Below are 17386 nucleotides of genomic sequence, written 5' to 3' on the forward strand. Positions count from 1 at the left end.
GTTTTCTATGAATCTCCATTAAAAAAACTCCTGCTCTGGACAGTTCCTGTCTCGGCCAGAGATGTCAGGAGAGAGAACTGTGTCAGTCTGAAAATAAAACATTTCCTGCAGGACATACAGCAGCTGATAAGTATGGGAAGACTTGAGATTTTTTTTAATAGAAGTAAATTACAAATCTATATAACTTTCTGACACCAGTTGATTTGAAAGAAAAAGATTTTCGCTGGACAACCCCTTTAAGGGGGGAAAGTTTTGTGCATAGGGAAACTGCTCCCTTCCCCATGCTATGCATGTGTCAGTTATGAGTTCAACAGGGCTATTATTGCCGTAGGCATCACCCAGATCACCACATTGCCTCTGCCAGTCTACCCATTGTGCTTCACGGTGCAGAACCTGCACACTTATGGTCATGTGATTGCAGGTCCTTTTTCCCCCTTCTGGCCACAATCTGCATTGCTGGTGTTATCTGTTCAATTTTGGCTCTGGCCCATGTAGCACCAGCCGGGGAGTAATGTTTCAAAAGTGCAGGTCTATTATATATAATGCTGAACTAACTCAAGCAACTACATAATGCAGAATTTTATTGTTTCCTGATCAGGAAATCCTGAAGGCATTCCTGATGGTTTCCTGAAGGCAAATACTGGTTACTGTCAGGAAACACTGATGGTTTCCTGAAGGCATTCCTGATGGTTTCCTGAAGGCATTCCTGATGGTTTCCTGAAGGCAAATACTGGTTACTGTCAGGAAACACTGATGGTTTCCTGAAGGCTTCCTGATATAGATGTGTGAAGCAGGCCGCAAGCCTCTTTTAGGCCCCCTTCACACGTCCGGAAAAACCGCCCGGATTTCCTATCAGGAAATCCGGACGGATTTCCGGACGCATAGACTTTCATTGGACACGGACACCCTTCCGCAATTTTCCGGAGGGCTGTCCGTTCCGGAAAATAGGACCGGATTTTTTAGAACCGGTCCTATTTTCATCCGGAAATCCGGCCCGGACGCCCCCATAGGAGTCTATGGGAGCGCCCGGGCCCCGGACGCTTTCCTGATGCACATCAGGAAAGCGTCCGGAGTTCCACTCACCTTCCGCCTCTGCTCCTGCTGCCTCTTCGCTGCCTCTTCATCCGCAGGTACCCCCGGCAGCCACTCGCGGCACCCCCGCACCCCCCCGCGGCCACTCGCGGCACCCCCGCACCCCCCCCCCCCCCCGCGGCCACTCGCGGCACCCCCGCACGGCCACTCGCGGCACCCCCGCACCCCCCCCCCCCCCGCGGCCACTCGCGGCACCCCCGCACCCCCCCGCGGCCACTCGCGGCACCCCCGCGTTGTAGTTCTGCAGCCTGTGGCCATCCAGGTTGCAGAAGTACAACTCCCACCATGCCCCTGCTGACAGGCCATGATGGGAGTTGTAGTTCTGCAGCCTGTGGCCATCCAGGTGGCAGAAGTACAACTCCCACCATGCCCCTGCTGACAAGTCATGATGGGAGTTGTACTTCTGCAGCCTGTGGCCATCCAGGTTGCAGAAGTACAACTCCCACCATGCCTTGCTGACAGGCCATGATGGGAGTTGTAGTTCTGCAGCCTGTGGCCATCCAGGTGGCAGAAGTACAACTCCCACCATGCCTTGCTGACAGGTCATGATGGGAGTTGTACTTCTGCAACCTGGGTGACCACAGACTGCAGAAGTACAACTTCCATCATGACCTGTCAGCCAAGCATGATGGGAGTTGTAATTCTGCAAGCTATGACCATCCAGTTTGCAGAAAGACATGTCCTATTTTTTTTTCTCATCAGGAAATCCTGAAGGTTTTTCCTGATGGTTTCCTGATGGTAAAAACGGATTACTGTCAGGAAATCCTGATACTATCCTGATGACATTTAAGGCCTCCTGATCAGGATTTCCTGACAGTAAAAACTGACACGGACGTGTGAATGGGGTCTTACACATCTGTAATTGCGGACAGATTAGGGTCATATTCATCTCTGTCCCTGTTCACACATAACACATAGGTGTTAGGCCTCATTCATGCATTTGTAGTGCAGCTTGCGCCCATGGACTGCACTACCAATGTGCATCAGTAGTGCTCTGTGCGATCCAGGCTGCACGGATGGATCACGGCCCTCTGAATGGGGCCATTGCAATTTTTTGGCCTTATGTTCTGTCTGCAGTTATGCAACCGGGTGGTGTGAACAGGGCCTTACTGGTGTGTGTTGGGGCTGTGATCACTATAAATGGATCGGTGCATTGGAGACTACTACAGTTGCACATCTGCGGTAATGGTCTGCACTTTAGTCTCACAACTGGGAAATATTTGCTGTGTAAAGCTGGTGCCAGGACATGCCACCATCTCTGCCAGGGCTGGTATGGTTGCTGGGTACAGCCAATGTTATGTACTGTAGTGCATCACTGATACATCCTGTGCCTGTCACCAGCCATCTGCCTCACAAAAGGTGTCACTGGAGCGAGCACGTCCCGAGGATACAGGTGACTCCAGTATCTGCTGTCCACTCAACGGCAGTGTGAAGAAGTGAAACCTCCCATAGTACATAGGAGGACAGGAGCCGGGCGCCATCTTTCCGTAGACCAGGAAGAGACGCGGCGCCAGTACACTTGTAGCAACGTCACTTTGAAGGTTTCCCGCTTCGGCGGTGAATGGAGGCCGGAGTATATACAGAGGGGGGAGTTACTGAGTGACACCAGAGCTGGCGGTAGATAGCGAAGATGGCATCCCGGAGCCTGCAGTATGGTGAGGACAGAAGTGTGTGCCGCAGGGAATCAGTGCTGGGGCTGAACTACAATACATAATGTCCTGATGGGAGTTGTAGTTTTGCCTCAGATTGGAGCTGACTGTTAATCTCCTATCTATATACAGTATTAGAGAGGTTTATAATGCCATGTGTAGGGGCAGAGCACCCCCTTATATATGTGTCCTCTCCTGTCACTGACCTGGGGGGATGAGCTGCACATGGAGAGGACTGTAGTGCGCCATCCTCCAGCTGCTGCAAAACTACAACTCCCATCATGCCTGGGCAGCCAAAGCTTTAGCCTGATGGGAATTGTAGTTGTGCAACAGCTGGAGGGCGGAAGGTTCCCCATCCCTGCTCCAGGCTGGAATACACTGATGTAAGGTAGTGTCTTGGGAATGGGCACTGACACTGCAGAGCGGTAGCCTGGTGTGAACAGAGCTCAGGGACCGCTGTATCTATGCAGCCAGCTCCATTTACCTCAGCTATGATCCTGCAGTATCCAGCTGAGGAGCACCAATTCTTCATGAGAAGAGGACTGTAAACCCGCCAAACAGTGCATCAAAGTATGGAGGTCCTACAGTGTGAGGGAGGGTTGCTGTGTATGTAGCTATCCATCTGCTACTGCACCATAGTCACAACTTAGGCTAAGCTTACACAACCTGTCTAATGGTCCTTTTAGACAGAGCAATAATTCGCCCGATTAACGATTTTGAATGAATGATGTGTTTTTTATAACAATCAGCGTTTAGACGGAACAATACATAGTACGGAAAAATCGTTTTGCGATCGCTTAAGCCAGGGGTCCCCAAACTTTTCACACAGGGGGCCAGTTCACTGTCCCTAAGACCGTCGGAGGGCCGGACTATAAAAAAAAAAAAAAAAAAAAACTATAATCAAATCCCAGTGCAAAATGCCACAACGCCCCCCCCCCCCAAAGTAAAAGCATCCCTCTCTTTCCACCCCTCACCCAGCCCCCACTCAACCCCTCACTCCCCCCTCAACCAGCGTCCCCTAACTCCCCCTTCACACCCTCAACCCACCCCATATACTAATAACGTATCCCTGCAATGTCCCCCATATAGTTATATTGTCCCCCATATAGTTATAATGTTATAATGACCCCCATATAGTTATAATGACCCCCTGCAATGTCCCCCATATAGTTATATTGTCCCCCTGCAATGTCCCCCATATAGTTATAATGACCCCCTGCAATGTCCCCCATATAGTTATAATGACCCCCTGCAATGTCCCCCATATAGTTATATTGTCCCTCTGCAATTCTCCCCATATAGTTATGCCCCCCTGCATTGCTACAAAAAAAAAAAAAATAATTATACTCGCCTAATACTGTGTTCATCTCTTCTAGCCTCTTCAGCCGGTCAGTCGCCGGAGGGATCCCCCAGCAGGAGCAGCGACGTCATCACTGCCCCTGCCGGAGGATCCCTCAGAGATCATTTCCAGGTTACATCCCAGGCGGGGGGGTTGGTGGTCCGTGCGGCGCCGAGGAGGCTGGCGGCAGGGATAACATCTGAGACTGCTCTGGGATCTGCGGTCCGTTGCACCAGACCGCAGATCTCGGAGCAGTGTGAGATATCGCCCTGCCGCCAGCCTCCTCCGCGCCGCACGGACCACAACCCCCCCGCCTGGGATGTAACCTGGAAATGATCTCTGAAGGATCCTCCGGCAGGGGAAGTGATGACGTCGCTGTACCTGCTGGGGGATCCCTTCGGCGGGGATGTCAGCAGCAGTGTGGATGCGGGGCAGGGGCTGGCGTGATCCGGAAGGGGGAACTCTTTTATTGGTGGTCAGTGAGAGCAGTCTTCTCACTGACCACCAATGAAAGAGTTGTCCCTTCTGGAAGTGCGGCGGGGGCCGGATAAAACGCCTCGGGGGGCCACAGTTTGGGGACCCCTGGCTTAAGCCAATCTCACACACATAGGTGAAATCGTTGAAAGACTGCTTACACGATACGATCTGTGAGTTTTTTGCGAACGATCAACGACGATTTGAGAACATGTTGTACGATCAAAATGAACGATTTCTCGCTCATCGTTTGATCGTTCGCTGCGTTTACACGGACGATTATCGTTCAAATGTGATTGTTATCTTGCAAATTCCAAACGATTATATCGTACGGAAAAAAATTTTGGCAGATAATCTGTGGGATAATCTTTCTGTGTAAATGGACCCTTAAGGCCATCTTACTCTCTTACTTTAGAAGTGTTATCCTTTTTTTCAGTGAACAGCCGTCTCCCAATGCTTCAGTTAGAAGAAGAAGATCTGGAGAGCAATCCTCAGTTCAGTAAACTCTTACTAGAATTATGCCAGATTCTGGAGCCAAGTGGGGCTAGTGCCAGGCTATGCCAGGAGCTGGAGGAGGTAAGTAGATTGAGTTATATTGGGCAATTTCCGCTGACCAGTCTCAAGCAGTTGCTTCTTATAGCAATGAATTCTGTCAGTGATGTTTTACTTACCATAATATAACAAAATTATGTGGAATTCTTTAATTTCTTTGTATCTAACATTTTCATTAGTTATCTATTCCTCATTGGAGTTGTTCTGATGATAAAGCTGGCCCTATATGTAATGGTCAGCCAAAATGGGTGATTTTGGCAAGCGCTGGTGTCTATGAGGCGGGGCCTAGAGCATCCTTGCCGACTTAATGCACAGATACTCTAGGCCATGCCAGTTTGACACAGGGCTGCAAGTTTAAAAGTTGTTTTTTAGGACAATAACTGCATCACCGAACGGACCTCAGGACAGATCTTGGATTAAAAGCAGCTATCCGAAGGTACAAGTGGTTTGGGGCGGTCAGATTGTGGGTACGGAGTCACTTTAAGCAACAGAACGGTATCATCAGTTTGGGGCATGTCTGGCGGTACAGATTTGCTTTAAAGGGGTAGTTTACCCCCCCAAAATTCTGTCAAATCAACTGGTATCAGAAAGTTATATAGATTTGTAATTTACTTCTATTAATAAATCTCAAGTCTTCCATTACTTATCAGCTGCTGTATGTGCTGCAGGAAGTGGTGTATTCTTTCCAGGCTAACACAGTGCTCCCTGCTGCCACCTCTATCTATGTCAGGAACTGTCCAGAGCAGTAACAAATCTCTATAGAAAACCTTTCCTGTTCTCCAGACTGGAAATAATACACCCCTTCCTGCAGGACATACAGCAGCTGATAAGTACTGGAAGGCTTAAAGGGAACCTGTCACCCCCCGTGCCGGGGTGACAGGCTCCCGACCCCCCGTTAGAGCCCCCTATACTCACCTAATCCTGCCGGGTCCCGCTTCTGGAGGTGGTCGGGTGACGGAGATCTCAGCCGCTGCAGCCCGGCGCGCGCGCTGAGAGATGAGTCCAGCACCCATAGAGAATGACGGAGCGCTGGGCTCTCCTGTCATTCTCTATGGGTGTTGGACTCATCTCTCAGCGCGCGTGCCGGGCTGCAGCGGCTGAGATCTTCATCACCCGACCACCTCCAGAAGCGGGACCCGGCGGGATGAGGTAAGTATAGGGGGCTCTAACGGGGGGTCGGGAGCCTGTCACCCTGGCACGGGGGGTGACAGGTTCCCTTTAAGATTTATTTAAAAGAAAACATTTTTTTGGTGAATTACCTCTTTAACCTCTTAAGGACATAGGACGTACCGGTACGTCCTATGTCCTCACTTGCACTTCAAAGCGGGGCCGCGCGGCGGCCCCGCTTTGAAGTGCCGCGATCCCGGGTGCCGCGTGTAGCCCGGGACCGCCGCTATTAGCGGGCACGGTCTGATCGCCGTGCCCGCTAATTAGCTAATCGGAGGCAGCTGTCAAAGTTGACAGCTGCCTCCGATTACCGGAGGCAACGTTTCCCTGGTGTCTAGTGGGGGAGATCGCTCCTCCGGGACCTTGTCCCGGAGGAGCGATCTCCGTTACTGATGCCGGCCGGGGACGCGTCCAAGATGGCGCCGTCCTCGGCTCGGCACTCGTTTGTTTCCGGCTGCAGCAGCCGAAAGCAAACGAGTGCCGATCTCATGGATCTCTGCAGCATATCTATGCTGCAGAGATCTCAATGAGAGATCCAAGTGTATATACTAGAAGTCCCCCAGGGGGGCTTCTAGTATATGTGTAAAAAAAAAAAAAAAAAGTGTTGTTTATAGTAAAAAGCCCCCTCCCCTAATAAAAGTCTGAATCACCCCCCTTTTCCCAGGTTTTAAATAAAAGTAAACAAATAAATAAATAAATAAACATGTTTGCTATCGCCGCGTGCGTAATCGCACGAACTATTAATTAATCACATTCCTGATCTCGTACGGTAAACGGCGTCAGCGCAAAAAAATCCCAAAGTGCAAAATTGCGCATTTTTGGTCGCATCAAATCCAGAAAAAATTTAATAAAAAGCGATCAAAAAGACGTATATGGGCAATCAAGGTACCGATAGAAAGATCACATCATGGCGCAAAAAATAACACCTCGCACAGCCCCATAGACCAAAGGATAAAAGCGCTATAAGCCTGGGAATGGAGCGATTTTAAGGAACGTATATTGGTTAACAACGGTTTGAATTTTTTACAGGCCATCAGGTACAATATAAGTTATACATGTTATATATCGTTTTAATCGTAACGACTTGAGGAACATGCATAACAAGTCAGTTTTACCCCAGGGTGAATGGCGTAAAAACACATTTCCCCCAAATAAAAGAAATGCGTTTTTTTTTTTTCAATTTCACCACACTTTGAATTTTTTTCTGGTTTCGCAGTGTACTTTATGCAAAAATTCAGCCTGTAATTGCAAAGTACAATTAGTGACGCAAAAAATAAGGGGTCATGTGGGTTTCTAGGTGGAAAAATGCAAGTGCTATGGCCTTTTAAACACAAGGAGGAAAAACCGAAAACGTAAAAACGAAAATGGGCCATGTCCTTAAAGGGTTAATACATTCCCTTTAAATAAAGTGCTGTACTGGAATATACATTGCTTGGAGGCAACTTGCGTTACTATGAATTGAGTTTTGCCATCTTCTATAGGTGGATTATTTGGATTCTAGAACAACGTCCCGTATCATCTTCTTTATCATTGTATCTTCAGCCTTGTGGCCGATTAGCATAGGCATTGCCAGAGGAAGAGCAAGGTCTTTTTTCAGTATTGAGGATGGCAGCTATCACCTGTAACTACCTCAACCCACATTGGCTTGTCATTGCATTTCCTCTATATTTATAACCCTACAAGGCCGTTCTCCATTCTCCCTTAACTTGTGTGCTAGCCTCTCATTTCTCAGCAGCCGGAGATATAGTAGACCTCTGTGTCGCCTATCCTTGAACATAGTTGTGATAAAGTGAGGGCACTATTTTTGGTGGCACAATGTGTATCCTGACTAATGACCCTCTCTTGCCGCTTTCTGTCGGTCACATTTCTCCAGCACAAGGTAACGGTGAAATCTCTGTTCTAAGGCATTTTTATAGCAATGAATAATGATTACAAGGACAGGACACTGTACACGGCAATCTTAAGTCATGTTGATAGAAAATAGGTAGCCCTCATGCAACATTATCTCTATTGTGTGGTTGAGAGCCGGCTATTGGATGGCATGGAATGACAATTACCTCTTACAAATTTCTGACCCTTTTTTTTTTTTTTTTTAAGGCACAACGAGAGCTACGACTGCAGAGGAAAGTTTGGCTGAGGTCTGAAGTTATTCATCGACTGGTACAGGAGATATTAATAGAACTGCAGGTGAAGAAGCAGGAGGGCGCGATAACCGATGAGGAGAACAAGGTTAGTTTATTCTCTGTTCTATATCAGCTTTGATAAGTGTGATTGATGAATTGTTTAGTGTCTCTAAAGTGATCTGAAAAAACTTTACACTTCACAGGGACATGTCAAAAACTTTGATCAGTTGGGGTCTGAGTATACACGAGCCAGGCGAAGCGACTGGTTGTGCACTTCACTCCCCAGCTCCCTGTGATCTACCAGCTATATCCAGAGATAAACGGGGGTCTGAAAACTTAGACCCAGACTGATAAATGTTTTGGCTAGTGTCAGGCTTTAAAGAGAATCTGTCACTAATGAGGGCAGCATGAACAAGTGATAAAAATGCGGAACAGAACAATATATTACTTACACAATTTTGTTCAGCTGTTCTCCTAATATGCAGGAGAATAGGATTCTTGTCACACTGCAACCCCTCGCCCTCCAGCTTCTGATTGACTGTCTATTCACAGCATGGATAGATAACTGCCAATCAGCAGCTGGTGGGCGGAGTTTTCTGCTTCTTATGAATATTGAGGACTACTGGGCTCATGCACATAATGGAGAGGACTACTTATTGTCCATGTTATTCAGGAGAATATCTCTGGATCAGCTGCACAGAACAATGTAAGTGATACATCATTCTGCTCAGCTTCTCTATCACTAGTTTATGCTACCCTGAGATAGGACGGCAGAAACCTGCTAACAGTCTTTAAATCTCACTTTATTTTCTGATTTATATTTTCTTCCCGCCCTCGCACTTTGTGCAGTTCCAGGATGGCCTTCAGCAGTGTCTATTGGTCTCAGAGTGCTCACGTTTCCTGCCTTCTGAATCAGAATCTGGCTCTGTACCTCTTCTAGGATTGGAGAAGCAAGACCTGCAAGAACTTCTGCCATCGCATATGGTGACAAAGCTGATATCTCTCTTATCACTGCACACTGTCCTGTCTTTTTTTGTGATTGTGACTGGCCCCTTCCCATTCCAGGATGTTCTTTGGATAAGAGATCGATTGCACAAGCAGCTGGAAGAGGCCCTGCGAAAGAAATGCTTTACTTTTTTGTCGTTCCACCAACCAGAATCAGGTGCTGTCACGTTTATTGTCCATCAAGCTGAACTGTCATAACAGACACAAGTTCTTTATGCATATAGGCCTTTAAATGAACCAATATATTAGTATGGGGTTGGAGACTTAAAGCGACTCTGTACTTACAATCTGCCCCGCCCCAAATCCATGATCTGCCCTGGGGTCCGTACTGCAGGTGATGCAGTTATTGTACTGAAAAACAACTTTTAAACTTGCAGTCCTGTGTCAAATTGGCATGGCCTAGAGTGTCTGTGCCCCTAGGCTTGCATCGCTTCTCCATCCCTCCTTTCTGTCCTCTTCATTAGGAATGAATGAGGATTTCTCCTAATCATCACTTGTCTGAACACTGCACATGTACCTTAACGATCCAATACATGTGCAGTGTGATGAACAGGTGATGAATAGGAGAAATCCTACCCAGCGTTCCTAATGAGGAAGAAGGTGGGGAGGAAGGACGAAGGGGCAGTGCAAGGCTAGGGCACAGACACGCTAGGTCACGTCAACTTGACACAAGGCTGCAAGTGACGCAAAGCAGCTATCCGAAGGTACAAGCGGCTTGTGGTGGGCAGATTGTGGATACAGAGTCACTTTAACCCCTTAAAGACCAGCCTATTTTAATGATGCAGCGATTTTTTAATTATTGCATTCAATAGTCATAACCTTTTTCCTTTGAATGTACTTGAGCTTAGTTTTTTTTTTTTTTTTTGTAGAATGCACTGTATAGACATTGGTACCTTGGTTTAAGAGCTCACAGTTTTTCAAAATTGTGACTTGGTTTAAGAGCATTGCTTTGGTTTAAGAGCTCCCTGTACTGGGTGGGAGTGGGGGAGGGGGCACGATCTGCATAGCGGGGTCTACAGCTCTGTACTCTGACTCAGGAAGTCTCCCTCACCTTCCAAATCATAGCAGATCCACTTCAGGCTGGGGCTTACATCAGGGGACAGGACTGTGGGGCAAATCTCTCCATAGCTGTAACCCCTCTCTCCCCGGACAGAGTGCTGCATGTATGTGCCCACATCTGCCCTGCTCATTCCTCCATGCTCCCTGCAGTCTCTGTCAGTCCTAATTGGTCAATGCGGAACCCACCCCCTTCACTATTGCTGTCATGTGACCACACAGACCTCTGACAGCAGCCCTGCTTCTCTATTCTAGCCTGTTGTACTACGCTACTGCATTATGGGGATCTGCAGTTTCGTCCTGTATCTACAAACTGCGGCTGTTTTTCAGGTTTATGCACTTACTATATATTATACACCACATGCTGATTGCTATACTGAACGGTAACTTATAATATCACATATTTAGATGCTTATAAATGTTTGTTTCATTTGTTTTACATGTTATTCAGAATAATAAATCATTATTTTTGGGGTGTGGAACCAATTGTCTGCATTTCAGTGATTACTTATGGGAAAATTTGCTTTGGTTTAAGAGTGGATTTGGATTACACGCACGGCCCCAGTATGAACTATGCTCGTAATCCAAGGCACCACTGTATTTATTTTAAATAGTAACTATTATTCTTTCAAAAGACTGGTCTAAGAAACTGCTGGAAGTATTATAGACTTGCCTTGTAATACACTTACAATGCAAGGCTATATCGCTTCCAGCAGTCCTGTGGCTCACTCGTTTTAGGAGCAGACTATGTACTTGCCGGAGTTTTGAAAGAGCAACCTGCCGCAGGAGTGGAATGATAGTTACCTTTTAAACAACACTGTACTGAACTTTATATAATATATATATATATCACTACAGCATTAATAACTGTATGTTTATTGTGTCAACTTGTGTCTTAGATGAGGAAGGTGAGGTCCTCCGTGCAGCAAAAGCTCTTCGTCTGGCTACGACACTAGAAGATGAAAAACGGAGGTTAAGAAATGAACAAGAAAAACATCAGGAAATGGGAGCCTTACTAGAAAAACACCAAGAGACATATCCCTCTGTAAGTAAATGGGAAGTGCCTACATATAAGATTAGATCATGGATGAGGAATTTCATTCTCCCGTCCTAACTACTGGTTGACGGACAGGACTTTATTTGATGAAACTCCATATTTTCTCCATCAAGAGATTCTTCAGCAGCTACAATGTTAAAACAACCTTACTACATTATAATCTAATAAGTTATTATACATAGTAGAAGTTTTGAGAACTGAATAGGTACCTGGCTTGTGGTTTGTTATGTAGCTATATAACTTCAGTGACCTTTTATATTGTTCTGATGTGAATTTGTTCTGTCAAGTTCCTAGTTATAGAAAAGTGCCAATCATATAACCTGTATGCATGGTGTACCGCATGGTGTACCAATGTGGCACTTTAAAGGTTATATGGTCATAGAAGAAAGTCTTCCAAGAAAACCAGTGTTGATCAGTGATTGTCTAAGCAAGTGTGTTTACATAGAGAGATTTAACTCACAGATTTTGGAAGCCAAAGCCAGGAACGGATTTGAAAAGAGGAGAAATCTTAGTCTTTCGTTTATGACCTGTTCTCTGTTTATAGTCTGTTCTTGGTTTTGGCTTCAAAATCCGTCAGATAAATCTATCTGTGTAAAACGCACCATACAACTTAGTAATTGTAGGTTATGCTGCGCTTACACGGAACGATTATCGTGCGAATTTGCACGATAACGATCAAATTCGAACGATAATCGTACGTGTAAACACAGCGAACGATCGAACGACTAGCGAGAAATCGTTCATTTTGATCTTTCAACAAGTTCTCAAATCGTCGTTGATCGCAAAAATTTCACCAATTTCGCCGATTTAACCAATGTGTGAGATAGGCTTTAAGTGATCGCAAAACGAATTTCAGTACAATATATCGTACAGTCTAAACGCTGATCGTTATGAAAAAAAAAAACTTTACTCCAACATCGTTAATCGTACCATCGGGCGAATTATCGTTCCGTGTAAACGTAGCATAAAACTGCCTTATCTAAGGCCCCTTAAACAACTATACAATATATTCATAATTTAGGATCAAATTGCAGACCTATTCATTCCTATAGGCCATAAACATCTTTCTGTATATTTAGTAACTTTATAAACTACACCATTACCTTGAACAGACAAAATGTCTCATTGGGTGTCCTTGGATTTTAGGTGCTTCTGCGATGCCTGTCACTGCTCCGGCAGGCAGCCTCTGATCTCCGCCTTCAGGCACAGTCTGACATAGACAGAATGAATGTCGAATACTTGGAAGCAAAGAGTAACGCTTTGTTTTTAAAATTACGGTAAGCACTGTCACTCGATGGTTTGAGGCATGTTCTTAATTCCTTTTGCACTGTTCATCTGTACCCTGTTACTTGTCTTTTACAGGATGAAAGAGCTTCAGGTTCTCACCGAGACTTACACTCCTGAGAAGGTTGAAGTTCACAAATACATCAGGTAAACGAGAGGGAAAAAACCTGTGGATAGAAAAAAAAAATGCAGAGACATGTCAAATGTTTTTTTTTTTTTTCAATCTGGGTCTGAGTGATCAGACCTTGACTGATCAGGAGAACAAGCACTTGGTGCGTTCTCTACCAGCACTGTGTCACATGACTGAAATGACCGCATAATGTAAGGGTGCCTTTACACAGAGAGATTTATGTGACAGATTTTTTTAAGCCAAAGCCAGGAACAGACTATGTAAAGGCACCATAAGTCTATGGAGCTGTCTTGCTCACACAGACACAGAGGGGAGAAAAACACATGATGTGGTCTTCAGTTCAGGTTTTCTCACCACTGGTTCTTCCGATCGGTCACAGTCTGAACAGTCAGACCCCAACTGATCAAAGCTTTTGACATGTCTCCGTGACAGTTTTTATTCTCTAATGACAGGTAGGCTTTAAAGGGGTTATCCAGCGTGTGGGCACTTTTTTGGGGGGACCGGAGAGGAGGTGGCTGAAATAAAAGACGTCCACTTACCTCCCCGGTTCCAGTGGCGGGTCCCGCATCACGGCGCTCCGGTGCCCGGTTCCCGTCCGCTTCCGGGTGTCTGACGCCGCCCGAGACGCTACGTCTCAGGGCCGCTCAGCCACTCAGTGAAGGAGGCGGGATCAGAGCGGACTTCAAACGGATCCCGCCTCCTTCACTGAGTGGCTGAGCGGCCCTGAGACGTAGCGTCTCGGGCGGCATCAGACACCCGGAAGCGGCCGGGCAACGGAGCGCCATGATTCGGGACCTGCCGCAGGAACCGGGGAGGTAAGTGGACGTTTTTTATTTCAGCCACCTCCTCCCCTGTCCCCCCAAAAAAGTGTCCGCACGCTGGAGCACCCCTTTAACTGGTTAATGGCAATTCCTCATTCTCATGTCTACAATCTTCCAGGTCCAGTTTAGAGGCAGCTGTGAAATCTGAGAAGACTGAACTATCGGCATCTAGACAAATCCTTGCCTCCTATGAATTCCTGGGTGCGGAATTTGAGGAGCTGGTCCGAGAATATACTCGCCTAAAAGATAAAATTAAGGACAATCGCTGGGCAATTCAGGAGCTCAGCAAAACATTACCCTGAGATGTTAAAGAGTTAGAAGTTTATCTACCCGGGACACACAGAGCTTGCCTCCTCCGCAGCTCAGCCTCACAGGATAGCAATTTGTCTTCTATTTGCTTTGTGTAATGGTAATGCACAGATATGACACTCCATAATTTCTCTGTTCTCCCTTGCACGGTTTCCCTTCTCTACATGGTCTCTCTGTGTATGAAGCTGTGTTGTGGAGCCATTTCAGTTGATCTGTTAGCTGCATTTTAAGATTTTATTCAAATATGCAGGAGCAATTCTAACAAAACCCAGCAGGACAGATGATCTGAATACAGGAAGTAATAAAGCGGATGGCTTCATCAAATGAACCATCCACAGATGTATCCGAATAGCTCTTACTTGTTAGAGATGGGATTCTAATGTATTTCCAAAATATGATTCCATGATGAAATATTCACTTTGAAGCACAGATTAAGTTTAAAATTCTGTACATGGTTTTTCTCTAATATGAAATGTATAACTTTAATGCACTGTAAATAAATGTCTTAAAAAAATAATAAATAAATTAAGAAATTATTGGAAAGAAACCACCATGATGGAAATTATTTTCAGAATGCTTTCACAGGCAGACTGAATTTCTTAAATAGAACAATTTCGACACACTATTTGGTATTGTGCAGCAGCAGAACTAGCAGGCACTTTGAGAGACCTTAAAGTGCCACTGTTATAAATTTCAAAGTCTTAATCAACAGTAGATGTGAAATAAAGCAAGTTTGCCATATACATTCATTATTTTTTTTATCATGCTGTAAGACAAAGCCATACTTACCAGAAATCCAGGTCCAGTCTCCTAAAGGAGTCAAAACATAGGAAGTGCTGTGTGTATTTTGTAAATTGCAAACTTTCTTCATATCACATATGGTGTTGATTTAGGTTCTGAAAGTTATAACAACAGGTCTACACTTCTTGGAGTTAATCTGGAAATCTGTACGGACTTGAATTCGGTTGCTAGAAACGCTCCTACACACAATAATCAGCCTGTGTAAAAGAAAAATGACAGCTGAGGACCGGGAAAACACGCCGCTCCTGGGTAGAGGTGACTCTCTAGCAGTCGATTGACTGATTGTGTCTTCTCAGCCTGTAAACAGGGTTATGTGTAGACGATAGCAATTAAGGGAATCTGATAGCATGGATATGTATATATTTGTACTGTCAGTTTCCAGATCACAAGCAGCAGTCTATACGTCTATATCCGCGCTCCTTGTGATCCGACATCAGCACTCCAGTCCTCCAGCCGTTGCTGTAACTTCAGGCTGCGGCCGCCTCCTACAGAATGATTGTCAGCTGGAGCGGCGGGGACCTGACCTGTATAATTTAGCAGGAATAATACAATGTTCTCTTCTATATCTTCAAATCACCTTAACATCTTTCTGGACAGTAACCTTGATCACTATAATGGTTTTATTGTTATATTGGGAATGGTTATCCAAAATTGTAGAACCTGGTAGTCCATCAAAGCATTTGGGAGAAAAAATGTCTGCATAAAGATGCAAACAGATGACAAACAAGCCCGATGTATGCGTCATGTGCATCTATTAGAATCGCACTGCGCATGCGCCAGAATTGCTTCAGCCCGCGTCACCGGAACGGAAAAAGAGAGCATCCGGGATGTCACAAGAAGTACGAAGATCGGCAGCTGGAGGGTCACGTGACCGGCCTGACGCTCTCCCAGGGCAGTCAATGAACTACAGGTAAGTATATTAGGAAAGGGTTAACCCTTTCCAATTATTTTTTTTTAGTTTTCCCCGGAATACCCCTTTAAAGTTATATAACTTTATGAAAGATATGTAAAATAATTATAATTTTGTTTTGCCGGAATACGCTTTTAAGGCCACGCATTTAATAGAAGAATGTAAAGCGTACCTGTCACTAAAACTAACTTTTTACATGTCATCAGATAAAAAAGGAAAGTTCAACAGCATCCAGGAATCAGATCCTAGTAGACTGCTGTGATGATGGGGATGCACGCTGTGTTGCTGGTATTCCTGTTATCAGTGGATAGACATCAAAGGGAAAAGACTCCGCAGCATCCAGGAATCTTCAAAAAAAGCTTTATTGCATATCCAAGTATAAGCGACATTTCAGCCACACTCTGGTCTTTGTCAAGCATACAACCATAGTGAGACATAGCAAGGTATATATGTGCAATAAAAAAATTAATTAGAGATGAGCAAATCTAGCGTAGGAATGAAGTGAAGTGTTTCGTTTCTATGCATTTTGCTCATCAGGCTGTTGGTTTTGAAGTTTGCTCCGCTTCCTGCCGCTCTTCCCTGGGTGCTATGAAAAGATGGATCCAGCCCTGGGAAACTGGTAGAAGTTTCCCAGGACTGGATCCATCTTTTCTCAGCACCCGGGGAGGAGTGGCACATTGCGAAGCAAACCTTAAAGAACTTCACTTCATTCTGACTGAAGATTCGCTTATCTCTAAAATCAATACAGTAATCACAGGGGGGGGGGGGAGGGGGGTTATCAAACATGGTGTAAAGCGAAACTGGATTAGTTGCCCCTAGCAACCAATCAATCAGATTCCACTTTTCATTTCTCACAGACTCTTTGGAAAATGAAAGGTGGAATCTGATTGGTTGCTAGGGGCAACTAAGCCAGTTTCGCTTTACACCATGTTTGATATCCATGAGAGTATATCAATTCACAACATATCTATAGGTTGGGTAAATAAACATAGTAGTACAATATGCATACAGTGCACTTGTTGGAAGCTAATGGGCACAGGTACCCAGGTACAATCAAAGATCAATGGTCATAATATGAAGAAATCATCAAGTTTCTTGTCATAAAAAAAGAGTATACCTGATAACTGGGTTGTCCAAGGAGTTGGATTCGTGCATAGTCATGAAGACCAATGATGCTCTGTCAGTCAATTGACTGCTAGAGAGTCACCTTTACCCCGGAGCGGCATGATTGACTGGAAAGGACAACATCAAGAAAGAGAACAGTGCACCCCGCTTCTAGCATCAGGAAATACAGTCATGGAAAGATTGCAGCAGCACAATCCCGGCCGGCCCTGCTTTCCGTCAATATTCCCCATAGGGCCCCGTTCACAATGCGGAATTAGCGCCGAGATTCTGTGTGGAACCCCACCGCACAGACTTGACGCTGAATCCTGCCTTTTATCAGTTTGAATGGGAGGGCTCACACGCCTCCGCTCAAGAATTTACATGTCCGGCATCAGCAGAGATGATCGAACCGCGCTGATGTTCAGGTTCGTATGACGGAACCCCCACTTACATACTTGCATCCCGCTGTGAATATGTAAGTTAACCCCCCGCCGGCCGGGGCATACATTGCCT

At 45.6% G+C, this 17386-nt stretch overlaps 1 protein-coding gene across 1 annotated transcript; it reads left to right on the forward strand.

Moving 5' to 3' along the window:
• Nucleotides 1–2490: 2490 nt before the first annotated feature.
• Nucleotides 2491–14605, forward strand: HAUS4 (HAUS augmin like complex subunit 4). Its single transcript, XM_069961617.1, has 9 exons — nt 2491–2747; nt 4991–5130; nt 8371–8502; nt 9246–9380; nt 9462–9558; nt 11357–11502; nt 12661–12791; nt 12877–12945; nt 13868–14605. The coding sequence occupies exons 1-9, from the start codon at nt 2723–2725 to the stop codon at nt 14049–14051; spliced, it is 1059 nt and encodes a 352-aa protein (XP_069817718.1). The 5' UTR covers nt 2491–2722; the 3' UTR covers nt 14052–14605.
• The last annotated feature ends 2781 nt before the right edge of the window (nt 14606–17386 follow it).

The sequence above is a fragment of the Dendropsophus ebraccatus genome, chromosome 3 (assembly GCF_027789765.1).
Source record: "Dendropsophus ebraccatus isolate aDenEbr1 chromosome 3, aDenEbr1.pat, whole genome shotgun sequence".
NCBI lineage: Eukaryota > Metazoa > Chordata > Amphibia > Anura > Hylidae > Dendropsophus > Dendropsophus ebraccatus.